General features: G+C 37.6%; 1 protein-coding gene across 1 annotated transcript in view; it reads right to left on the reverse strand.

The window, feature by feature from the left end:
• Positions 1–2914, reverse strand: part of CUL1 (cullin 1) — a 36325-nt gene extending 33411 nt beyond the window's left edge. Inside the window, exon 1 of the mRNA XM_003204676.4 lies at positions 2622–2914. Within this exon, the coding sequence (XP_003204724.1) occupies positions 2622–2761 (140 nt within the window). The 5' untranslated portion in view covers positions 2762–2914. The remainder of the gene's footprint in view (positions 1–2621) is intronic.
• Between the last annotated feature and the right edge of the window lie 10302 nt (positions 2915–13216).

The following is a 13216-nucleotide window of genomic DNA, read 5'->3' on the forward strand; positions in this document are numbered from 1 at the left end:
AAGAAAACACAACACAAGCAGACAAAAAAAGGATGAAGAAACGACCACACTGTCCACTTCACAAAATTTCCAAAGTTGGTGTTGCATGATCTGGCATTTTTTTTAAAAACAGAACAGAATTGATCTTCAGACATTACAGCTGCAGCTGAAACAAATCTGCTTTGCTTTTCAATCCAAGCTTTTTCATAGTTAGAGTCTCCTAAAAATAAGTGTACCAATCTACCAGAGTCACTGAACAAACATTTCATACATGGCATTTAAAAGGGCAGGAACCTTTAAAGCACCATTTTGGACATATGCACTTGATACAGAATATAAACTCCATTCTTACCATCACAGCTGTTTTAAAGCTCAGCCTAAGCAGAGCCAAATATTCTGAAGTACCACATCACTAAATTAATCCACAAATAGAAGTCAACCACCAGAATTACGCACTAAACAAATTCACTTACAAAAGAAGCAAAACTTTAAACTTTTCAGGCCCAGCCTCTCTTGCTGCTTCTCTTGAAGCAGCAGCAAGAAGGAAATGAGAAGTTAATGTGCAACATACCCCTTTTTCATCCCATGAACATTTGGGAATATCAGGTAGAGAAGAAAACGGCAAACGTAGTAAGAATAACAGTATAGTAAGTATGTAGGTCAGTCCGAAAGTAATGCCTCATTTGCTTCCATGGAAACTACAAGAGCATAATAACGCTATTTGATAGAGCGCATTTCAGCTACAAAACACTACTTTTCAACATAATCATCACCGTTAACTATGCACTTTCACCAGCTATGAACAGCAGTCTGCATGGCAGGCTCCTAAAAATTCCCACTGTCACCACTGCTGAAATGTACCACCCACCAACTCACTGCACATCCACTGCACAGACTCCATTACTGTTCAGCAAGAGTCCACCAATGTCAATGGATGCCAGTTTTCCTATGGGGAAGAATTCTATGACACCTTTGCTTCGTACACACTTTCCAGTCAGATGCCATCCTGTCAAATTGCTCCTCCAACTGCCATTTGCCACATAGCAACAAAATACAATGGAATATCATCAGGAAGTTTCAACCTCTACTGCCATACTAGGACATGCCACTGATACTGTGGGCCACTATAATAAAATAGGAGGCATTCCAACATTCCAGTATGTATGAAACTTTTCAGACCTCTGTAGATTTCTTTCACTTGGTCAAGAACTACTACCACCACTACTATATACTACCACTACTAGCAGCACAAAGAATCAGTCACCTGAAGTCTTAGAAAAGTTCTGATCTAAACCAAATGATATACCATCTTCCCATCTCTACTCAAGAAGTAATCTAGATGCTCAGACTGTTCAAGGTTTTTTTTCTTCCTTAGGAGCACAGTCAGCAGGTACAGATAAGATTTTGTAACCATTCTGATCGTGTAGTCACATGCACAGAAGACCAACTTCTGTCTTCTTACAAAGCTCAAAGAATCACAGATCCAATTACCTTATAGCCTCAAAGCTTGTCTTTCCAAATAAATTAATAGTGACTAAAACTTGATGTGCAATTCCAAATATGTATCAGAAAACGTGGTTTTATGTATCAGAATAATAATCTATACAAAAAAAAACTCAAAAAATAAGAAAAGTATCAGAGTTGCTTGAAGGAAGAGAGGAAATATATTCCTCTCTATACAATTATTGTTTCTTTAATCATAGCTGTCTACATGCTTGGCTATACTACAGTCTTTTTAAGGAGCACTTACTCTGCTATATAATAGGTTTGTAAAGCAAACATTGATCAACAGATGCAAAACAGGTCTGGTGAGAAGTTTTATCTTACTGTGGTTCCTCAACAAATCCATTTATATACTTCTTCCTGAATAGGTCAAAAAAGTAGGTTTATTCAGTTTCCAAGCAAAGTTTGGAAGTTAAACACTGAAGCTGTAATACAAAAAGAGGCACAATTCTCCTTAAAATTAATGATTTTGCACATTACACTGACACTTTACACATTACCTGACAGAAACAAGTTGCTTGAAATCTTCCAAACAGTAGCTTAGCAAACACTAAGCTATATACACTATAGCAAACACTAAGCATATAGCAACAATTCCCAACATGGGAGATGATGGAAAATTTCAACAGTTCTTCGATTCAAGCCAGAAATTCAAGATAAATCCATTGTGCACATCCTCACGCTAGCTGGAAAGTTATCAAATCAACTCAGAATAAAGTACTATTCTGAGGTTAAGAAAGGAAAAATTTTCAAGGTACCTGGACATGACTGCAAATAAGACCCACACCATAATGACAAAAACTAACATAAAAAGGGAGCAATTTTTTTCTGTTTCTTTCACTGTATTGATGACTCAAAATTAGACCTATTAATAGAATCACTTTAAATATCTTTCTGTCAAAGATGATCATAATCAGATCTGAAACTCAGACGTATGCATCATTACAGTTTTCCAGACAACAGATTGTTTCCGCTTATTTGCCAGACAAATTAAACAGAAAAGGCTAATCTTCAAAATAAAAATATATTCTTAGAAGTGACTAAGTCAAATACAAAGCAATTTTGAGTTTAAATATATTAAAAAAAACACTATCTTATACTAACAATGAAAGTATTAATTGGCTTAGACAGTAGGATACGTGTAGAGTTCCATATATCTGGATTTTGCCATGCTTTGTCTGGTGTAAACCTGTTGAATTCCAGCTCTTAGGTCGTCCCATATCTGGTCAAGACCAATTTGTTTAAGTCCATGTGGGTTCTGACTCCTATTAGATGACATTTTTTATTTCCTGTAAGGTCTTCCAGTGCAGCAGCCTGAGATCTAGTTATTCCTCCATCAGAATCACAAGTAAAGTAACATTCTACACTCAGTTGCAGTAACTCAGCAAGAGATTCTTTATATGCAAGCAGCAATGTTTCCCAGGAAGATAATCTGCATGAGAAAAAAAGAAAAAAGTATGTATTATAAAACATTCCACTAGAGGAAAGGAGAAAATTAATGGTATAATTCACACAGATAAGAAATCCATTATGAGATCTGAAATAGAAGAAACAAAGAATAAAACATGACTATTAGTGTCCAGATCTGTCCAAAGTCTGAACGTACCTCTATCGGCGTTGCTGACAAGAAAAACCTAATGCTAATAAGAAAACGAAGCAACTGTTCCAAGTAGCAGATAGCATCCTACTAAGAAGTGTTTCCTTTCTATACAACAAGGAAACCCTAGTGCTTCACATCAGCTCAATGTTTAGCTATAGCTTATGGTTTTAACAAACATCACGATGGTTATCTAAGACAACCAGAAGATATTAAATATCGTTATTTTTCCTCTTTTATCACTAAACCTTTCCAGATTTGAGGTTCTATCACAAGTAATCTTAAAATCCAAGGTATTTTAGGAAGAATTTTTATCTGGCAAATGCATGCCTACGTGAATTTCTATGTTAAGCAAATGAACATCACTTTCCTGATGTGCTTGCATGAGCAAGAGAACATGCACTCAATAGTAGGAAGAAAACTAACTGAGTACATAAAATAAAGACTTGCTTTTATAGAAGTCCTCCAGTATCGCAATTAGAATTAGCAGTGCAGAATTAGGAGATTCCCCGATGTGTCAAAGCAGTTAACGTGGTAAAAAAAAAAAAAAATTAACAAGTAACCAAGTTGTAATAAATAAGGATCAACTGGCATTACAGACCATTCGCTGTGAAACATTATTACAATTTGTTATGCTTCTATAGAGAAAGAAAGTGCCTTATGATAATGGAGCCTGCACCTGCCAAGGATCACACGCAATGTTTCGTAACTTCAAAGATAAGGTTTATCAGGCCTTGGTATACCTTATTATTTGTTTTCATCTCTTTGCAGTAGAATACAAAGATGTTCTTCCAGGGTCTAAAATTTTACATCTGTTCTTTGTCACAGCCACTTCTAGACTACTGCACACTCCACTTGAGATTTCACACTGTTTTCAAGGGTCAATATTACATTATACCCTCCCTGTATGACCTCCTTGCAAATTACAGGTGGGGAAGGGCTGGAAAGGGATGACAACATTTAGGTTTTTCAATCAATGAATCCAGCCTTTCCACAGTAAGGCAGAAACTAACAAACCTCATAGGCCTTTACTATCTGTCATCTCTAAGCATTCAAACCTCAAATTTCAAAGTAAAAGCAAACAAACAAACAACATTTAGAAGTATTTCCATTACGTCAATCTGTGCAACAAGTATGTCTCATTTCAATCTGATTCTAAAGCTAATTTTTCTTTTGCACAAGCAACAGTTACTTGGAAGATTGGGGGGGAAGGGGGGAAAACAGGAACAAAAGCAATATATAACCTATAAAACGTACATAACACTTAACTTTGCTGCTTTATGTTTCTACAGTTATGGCAAACTAACTACCAAAGACACACTGGAACAATGCACCATGCTAAACTGTAAAGCAAATCATACCTTATCTCATATATACATATTTAATGCCCTAAACAAGTGTGCTAGAGAACTAATAATGAAGGATTTTCACAGCTTTGCGACGAAAGCCAGGAAGTTCAAAGGTACAAGAGCAGCTATTCAGCTCTTTTTGAGGCCACAGTTTGAAGTGCACGTTGCACACCCACAAGCTTGGACTACAGCCCCAGTAGTCCTACAATCCTACTGCGCTGTAAGAGGAAGCAAGCAAATTAATTTCATCTCTAGAATCCAAGATAATCAACTTTTAAATTCTGGTACTACTTGAACTCTCCACATAAGCAAAAAATGACAGTTATGAACCTATATACTATTCTATCAGTACCTGTAAAAAGTAACTGACCATTTACTTATCTGTAAAAAGTAAACAGCCTAGAATTCGAACATAGTTTAGTGAAAATAAATAATACATCTGTATTTGTCCCAACTCCTACAAAATACTTAGTCAATGTATAAAAGTTCACAACAGAAGACCAATCCCTTAGTTCACTAAGAGAAGGTGCTACAACCATTACAACAACCCTCTCAATGATGCCATTCTGTCACACTGCCCTGCCGCTGCCAAAATACAACGGAACGTTGTCAGGAAGTTTCATCCTCTACTGCCATACCACCAAAATAAGCTGCTAGATGTTGTGGGCCAACATAATAAAACAGGAGGCATTACTTTCACGGCAGTTCTTGCACTTCTCCCAAAACTTCAGAACAGAGTGATGTGTTACTCCCTCTCCTTTCCATTACTCAGAGTGGAACACAGCTCATATGCAAAGCATCAGATCTCACTTGAAAACAGCATCTTGAGTTTTACTGACCTTTTAATAACAAGCTAAATTTCTTTTAGCTATCCTTTATGAGAAAAATAATGTGCACTCTGGATAGGTTCTATAAAAAGTTAATTTTCAGGAATCATATAAAAAGCACACTGAAATCTGCCTGATTTACAGCGTCTCAAATCATGTGTTGGAATTACTACTTTATTTTGATGTCCCAACACAACTTCTGCCTTCACAGTTATACAGCCCATGCACTGTTCTCTCATAACCATTTATTTCTAGACTATAGTTTTAAAGACAGTTTACTTCTGTAACTGTATAAATAATTACAGATTGAATTTGAAGCTGCTAGCTTCTTAACCCACTAAGAACTTGCAGGCTTTTTCCAACTGATCAAGATCCCAGTGTGTTTTGTTTTTGTTGGGTTTAGATGCGGGAGATTTTTTTCTATTGTTGTTATTGTTCTTGATCTTATTTCCTCCCACTCTCCTGTATTTCAGCAAGTCTGATCAAGAATTTCAACAGATGCTCTTGTACGCAGCAAACAGCAACTCTCAAAGAGGCTATCAGCAGTTTGGTTCCCAGTCTCATAACCAATAAGTCTACTTACCCTTCGTATATCCCCACTTACCAAATACAGGCAGTTCTATAGATATAAACCAGTCTAAGACTCCTCAAGTCATGCAGAAACACACCTTTAGAAAAGGCATGTCAATGAAAAAAAGAGAGCCAAGAACAACATACCTTCTTCCACTGCCAGCTAATCCATAAGATGCAATTTACAACATTGAACAGTTACAAGTATTAGCTTGGGCAGGAAGGAGGACAACTTAAAAATTATCTTTCACTTTTTACTTCTATATCTTTAAAATTTACATAAACTGCTTCTAGGAATATTTTTTTTTGCAAGATTTTTTGTTTAGCTTCTCAAATCTCACAAATCCTAAAGGATACAGCCTCCACTCTAGCACATTTATTTCTGAAGGGGTAGAAAGAGGCAGGAGAAATAATTCTATTTTGCCCCTGTAATCACTTGCACTAATCATTTATGACTTCTAAGACATTTTCTATAATCATGTGCCTCCAAATTAATTATTATCACCTAAGTTTAAGTGAGGTTATCATTATGAACTCAAAACTCCACCATAACATAGCTTAGTTGAGATATGGTCCATTACACAACATTTTATAGCACTGAGGTTTCTGTCCAGAAGTATTTTAGGTCACTAAACTGTATAGCCAGTTTACTCATGTAAGATGACCTAATCCTTACAGCAAGACTAGAAGCAAACAAGCAAGCACATACTTCACACAGTACAAACAGGTAACTAATCAAAACCTAGAGAATCTGCCTACAGTAGACATTTATTTCCACCATGTTCCAACAAAATCAATCTACAACTACTGTTTTATAAAAAAGGTTATTCCAAAATTCGCAACAAATTATATCAATACTAGAAGAGAAATATTTTTTTCCCCTTTCAACTCTAGCAAAGATATTTAAGAAATTATGCAAGTTACAACATTTAGTTTTTCTGTATTATTATTACATACTAATGAGCTACACGTAGTGTGGAAATCTTTAGTTCATCTTTTTTTTCAGGAGTTAAATTCAGTCCATCTCATTAAAAAAAAAAGAGAGCACAAGTGAGTATGCTTAATTTGACAGTACTTCAATACCAAGCTATGCTCATGTGGTGTACAGTTTGAACAGTTACTAGTTTACCTTAATGAGCTTTAAAACTTCAGTTGTCTTCTTCCACCTTCTTTCTGTGAGTTACTACACCGACAGACAGTATCTAAAGCTCTACAAGGAGCACACTTCTACCTTCATTTATGTACCAATGACTAAGTTGCCAACTGGAAAAACAAAAGTTATTCCTCACAGATAGAGAGATATAAAAATACAGATGAATTTAAATATTTAAGCAAAACAAGGAAGTAACGGGAAATTGCAGTCTTCACATGTTCTTAAGTTATGCATAACTGTGTTCACTAAAAGCCTTTTAACTGACATTGTTTTAACTTGCATGCCTAATTTCAAGGATTTTTCCAAAAGATGACAGTACCTGAGAGCATAAAGAAAGTTTCAGTGTGCTGCTTTTTTACTTCTCTCTGCTTATTCTTTTACTGATTCTCAACGCTGTTCCACGCTTCTTGTTTTCAGCTTTACCTGTATCTTTCTTGAGCAAACAGTTCCTGCAGCTAATGACAAGAATCTCAGTATGCAATGCAACAGCTAATGCAAAATGAAAAGTGCTTCTCATAAACAAAAGCTAAGTCTAGACAAGGTAAATTTTCGTGGTACATCTAGACAGTCTTCTCCACTGGAAGCTGAAATAAACTTTTGTAAATACTAATGATCTACTAAGAAAAGTTTCATAGTAGTCTTACTGTATTGACGTTAACTTTGTAAATAAGAGACCACATCCCTAACACAAGTATCCTTAAGTGAACATGTCTTCTCTAATTTGAAGTCTCACATCTTTTTGTGTTGCAAACAAGATGCAGGGTGTTTTATCATTGTTTTTTCATTTGTTTTAAACTGAGTTTGCAGTGATAAGCCTTATAGTTTCTTAAAATACTGATTGTTTTCAGCTCTTGCATCATGGAAAAATGAAGGCAGCTGACATGAAGAAAAACAATACTGAGTGCAGAGAATCAAGTCAAGATATGAGCACGTTGAAGAGGAGTAAGAAAGGCTTTGACAAAAAAGATGATCCTCAGAAACAGTTTATCTGTACTCCTGCTCTGTGACTTAAAATACAAATGGATACAATCTGAATTAAAAAAAAAAAAAACACATGCCTGGGTGGACAACATGGACCAAGGTGCATTTACTGAATTAGCAAGGAAGGTGGAGCTGATGAAAATGAGGGAGAGCCAGTTGTGAAAGCACAATGGCAGATACATGATATGCCAAACAGAAGGCAGAACAATGTACCTTGCTTTCCTTAAAAAGCAAGTTCAGCAGTAGTAAAAGCAGGGAATCATACTGCATTTGATTTAGCAAGAATAAACACAGAACGCTCTGGAAACTGAAATATCCTGAGCTGGCTTAGAGACCCTACTTATCCTGTAAGATCGATTCTTACACAGAAAAAAACTTTTAAAAGCCCTTACCAGTTTACCCGTTTACCAATTTAGTAGAACACTGATCCTACAGATCTACACCAAGAAAATTTTGGTCTGGTTTTACAGTTCACTTCAGTCACAGTAACACAGAATCATTAAGGCTGGAAAAGACCTCTAAGACCATCTAGTCCAACTGTCCACCTACCAGCAACGTTGCCCAATAAGCTGTGTTCCTTAGTACCACGTTCCTTAGAACCACATCCACACGTGTTCTGAAGAGCTCCAGAGAGTCAGGCACCCAAACTCTTTCCTGGATAGCCCATTCCAGTGCCTGACCAGACCGTTAGAGATGATGTTTTTCCTAATACCCAATCTGAACCTCCCCTGGCACAACTTAGTCATTACATGTTGTACTGTTGCCAGTTAGGCGGGAGAAGATGCTGACCCTCATTTCACTACAACCTCCTTTCAGGTAGTACTCTCTACAACTAAGATCTCCCCTCATTCTCTTTTTCTCCAGACTAAACAATCCCAGTTCCTTCAGCTCCTCTCTCGTAAGGCTTATGTTCCAGACCCTTCACCAGCTTTGCTGCCCTTCTCTGAGCATACTCCAGGGCCTCAATGTCTTTCTTGTAGCGAGGGGCCCAAAAATGAACACAGTACACAAGATGTGACCTCACCAGAGCTGCACACAGGAAGATGATCACCTCCCTGCTCCTGCTGGCTGTGTTTGAACATTGAAGACAATTCTCTAAGTGTCAGCACAAATCACTCTGCATCATAGTACCATTCAGTGCACCAACACATACAAATTCATACTGACCTGTTAAACATAAAAAGCAATTTTCACTTGTAAAAATGTTTGCACTGAAAGTTTCTACATTGCTCTTGGAGACTGGTGATTCTTATCCCTAAGTAGTACTAATGTTTACAAGTGTCAGTCAGTCCTGACTAGAATCTCCTCGCAGCAGTATACTAATTTCACAGCATCTTCCATCTTGGTACTTCTGCAAGAAAACAGCCTCATTAAAGTCTAAATAAGGATTCACACATGATTTTTTTCTGGCTCAACTAAGATATCTAAACTCTGAAAGCACAATCTTACAGCAAAGAATTTATACTGCACAAAAAGAGATTCGTGTAAATTCAGCTAAATTTCAGCTTGTTTTTAATCACTTTTAATCTCCAATAGCTGCAAGAGGCAAGACTGTTACAAAAGTGAAACATCATAACATCTGAAGTGAAGCAAAAGTTAAAACCGATGCACATCTCTAACAGCCACACCTAAACCTTTATTATCCCACACCGTTAAGTCTTAAAGCTAAGCCTGCACCTAATGAAATCAATTTTAATCAATTTACTTAAGCATATTTGTCTTTGCATTTCACTTCTCCTACTAGCACACCCACAAAGGCATGTTTTCAGAGATAGCAAAATTTTGATAATAAATGTAGACAGTAAAAGAACAGACTGCTTTCTTAAGAAAATGCAAGTTTTTCAATAAATGTTTTAAATTGTATAGTGAAGTTTCTTCCTTGACTACCCATAACATTTGCTCATGGTATTACTATCATGAAAAGCAAGACAAAGAAAAGCACCCAATAAAAATGGCTTAGTATAATCCTTCACCCCTCCACCTCTGTCCTCCCCAATTAAGTCCTCCAAACTTTAGATAAACTTTTCAGATTTTTTATTTTTAGACAAAATTCCAAAGTCTACAATGCTGTGACGCTGGATGAAATGAAGAACTTACATATGAAATTAAGCTTAAATCACAGAGAAAAGCAGGGTGAATCTCATATAGCTAACTACTCCTAATGCAGAAAGTTCTGAAATCTAACTACGTTCCAATTCTGCAGTTACACTAAAGTAAGGTTCTAACTTACAGCACTACATAAGTGAGTATCAGCACTGGACAACTTTGCTACTTAATTACTTAATTATGTCTGTAAGAGGTCCCAGCTGTGCTGTAAAGCAATCAGTAGTCAATCTGTGGTAGTTCTTCCATTGAAAAACCTCCATTTCTCACAACAAAAACTTATTTTAAAAAACAAAAACAAACGAACAAAAAAAACAATATACAAGCTCAGTGATTCTCTGTAACTTTCCAAGCACTGAATTTTCTTATATTTGTCTTTTTCCTTAAGGAAAGTCCCACTTTAACAAGTAAGGGTGACACAACGGTGTCAGTAGCAATAATAAAGATTTTAAGTTTACACCCTATACAGGGTGTAACTTGCTTGCTTCCTCAGACAAACCAAATTAAGGCTACACAGTGAGTACAAAGGCAGAACCACCACCCAGCTACCTTATCTAACCTTATCTAACCCACTCCTGCCCTCAGCAAATTGGAAAACACTGGTTAAAAAGCACAATATAGCACAACGTGCATCAGTACTCATACCATACTGACAGTTCCAAATCTTCACATCAGTAATGCATATTTTTGATGTTAAAACAAGTCTAAGTGAGACATCTTTGAAAAGACTTCATCCACTAAGAAAATTTTTTAAAAATAGTAAGTTTAAATGCCAGAGAAGACTTCAGGTATAACCAATCTACACAACTACTGGTTCCCAGTATGCGACTCATCATTAAATTGGGCCCTACTGAAATAAGTATAACTATGTAGAACTATGTAGAACTACACACTACTTGAGAAAGTTAACAGTACTCAGAGATCTTAACGTACAAATTGTAAAAAACACTTTAAACTGAATACCTGAGATAACTTTTTCAAAGTACCCAATATTATCTCCCTAACAGTACAGCTAGAATAGCCTACATTACACCACGAAGGGGAATAAGTCAAATTCAAAAAAGCCACCTCAGATCAGTATCCAGATGAGGGTATGTATCAACACAGCTTAAATTAATTTCAATCCTTTATAGATATGCAATGAAATTTTCTCACTCAGTGGAAAAAGGACTATAGTGAAAGGAGGATAATTTAGTTAAGCCAGCACAATCATTTTGTCATTCCAGCAGTGAAACGTGTATGCCTAATTCAGGTGCCCAAACTGTAAACTATTCTCAATACAGAACAGACAAATGAAAAAACTTCCTCTAGAGGAATAATTCAGCTTGGAAGCTCAGTTCAGTTGCTCTGAGTTGTTGTCACTCAGTTGAGAAAACAAGATCAAGTTGTTAAAATTAGACACCAAACTTGGATTCTAAAGTTCAGTGCAGAAATTACTCTCCAGGTTCAACGTATTCCCCACACTGCCACAGGACAGCAGTGTTTAGTGTTTAAACCATACTCAAATACATCACAACAGTAAGATCAGTTACACCTCATAATCTTAAGAACCAAAGTCAGACAGACATAAGAAATTTCGCAGCAACTCCTGAGAAACAAGAGAAATCACAAAGCAGAGGGAAAAGACTACAGCAGTCATCAAGTGCCAGCGCAACACACTCCTAAGCATCAAATGACAGTACTGCAGCAGCTCACTACAAGCATATCTGGACTAAAAAACCATGCACCAAAGAAGTTTCTTGCTACTTCCTCAAAGCTCATTCATCCTAAACACACTCTGTATCTTCTAAGTACCAACTTAAAGTATTACAACAATAGAGTATTATGAGCATATATATCACCATAATTTAAGTCACACAGCCACTAGGTATTCCTGCTCCCCACAAAAACTTTTTGGCAGGACTAAGAGGATGGTTTGAGCTGGAATTTCTTTTTCTAGACTGGTATCGGGTTAAGCATATATTAAAGTGATCATATATGAAGGCATTTATTGACAAAAGGTTATTAAGGAAGTCAGTAACAAATGAAAACAAAATAAGGTGAAACAAGCAAACAATCTGTAATCTCCTAATGCTTAAAGATAAACTAAGTTCACATTCCTTTCTTGTCATAGGCACAGCTGGAGAGCTTAAACACAAACGGCAGGAGACAGCAAGTGAACCTACAGAGGAAAGGAATATGTCAAGGGAAAAGAGGTGAGATAAAGAAAATTTTTAAGACAAGAAAGTAAGATCAGAAGGGCAAAAAACAAAAACAAAACAACAAAAAAACCCACAACAACAAAAAACCCAACAGGGTAAAGGAAATAGCTACTGGGACGACAAAAGCTGAAACAGGAAAGGTCATAAGAGAATGACGAAATATAGCTTGAAAAGAAAATAAGAAGGATTGGAAAAGAATCCCAGTAAGGACACTGCTTTCAGTGGCAGATAAAGTTACTAGGAGACAAAGGAGGTGATTAGCTACAATGACAAAAAAATGCAGGACTAGCCACCTGAATGGAGGCAATAAATACATGCACAAACGATCAGGTAAGAGGTTACCTGGGGGGGAAGCTCTCCCCGGGAACACGGCAGAAGGGAGCTACAAGGGAAAAGCACACTTTTTGATAGAGAGAAAGCTGGGGAAGATGAGAAGAACAGAAATAAATAGTTTATGGAGACAACGGTAAGGGGTTGGAGGACACAGAGAAATTTAGCTACAACCACACAGGTCCCAGACAGACCTGAGAGCCACTAGAGCTTTGCGATGGAGACAACAGGGTGAAAGGCAAAGGAGAAGCGAAGAGAGGCAAAAAACTAACACTGGCGACGAGACAGACTATGGGAAAAGCTCCAGGAGCCTCCGGATAGAACAGAGGAGGCCTAGGACGACCACGGCCTGGGCGTGCAGTCCTAAGGCCGATGGGAGAGCAGAGGAGGTGCGGGGCTCCGGGAAGAAGGGCCAGAATCTGAGAGAGACGTGAGGCTGGAGCAACGACCAGGTCCAGGCCACGTGCCGGGAAGGGCTGGGCGGCGGGAGGGAGGGAGGCCGGGCCGACCTCGGGACGGGAGCAAGCACAACAGGAGGATCTGCGAGCGCAGAGCTGCCGGCAGCGCGGGCCCCCGCGGCCCGGCGGGGCGACGTAATTCGAGTGCGCAGCGAGAGGCCGGAG

Source organism: Meleagris gallopavo, chromosome 3 (genome assembly GCF_000146605.3).
Source record: "Meleagris gallopavo isolate NT-WF06-2002-E0010 breed Aviagen turkey brand Nicholas breeding stock chromosome 3, Turkey_5.1, whole genome shotgun sequence".
Classification (NCBI taxonomy): domain Eukaryota; kingdom Metazoa; phylum Chordata; class Aves; order Galliformes; family Phasianidae; genus Meleagris; species Meleagris gallopavo.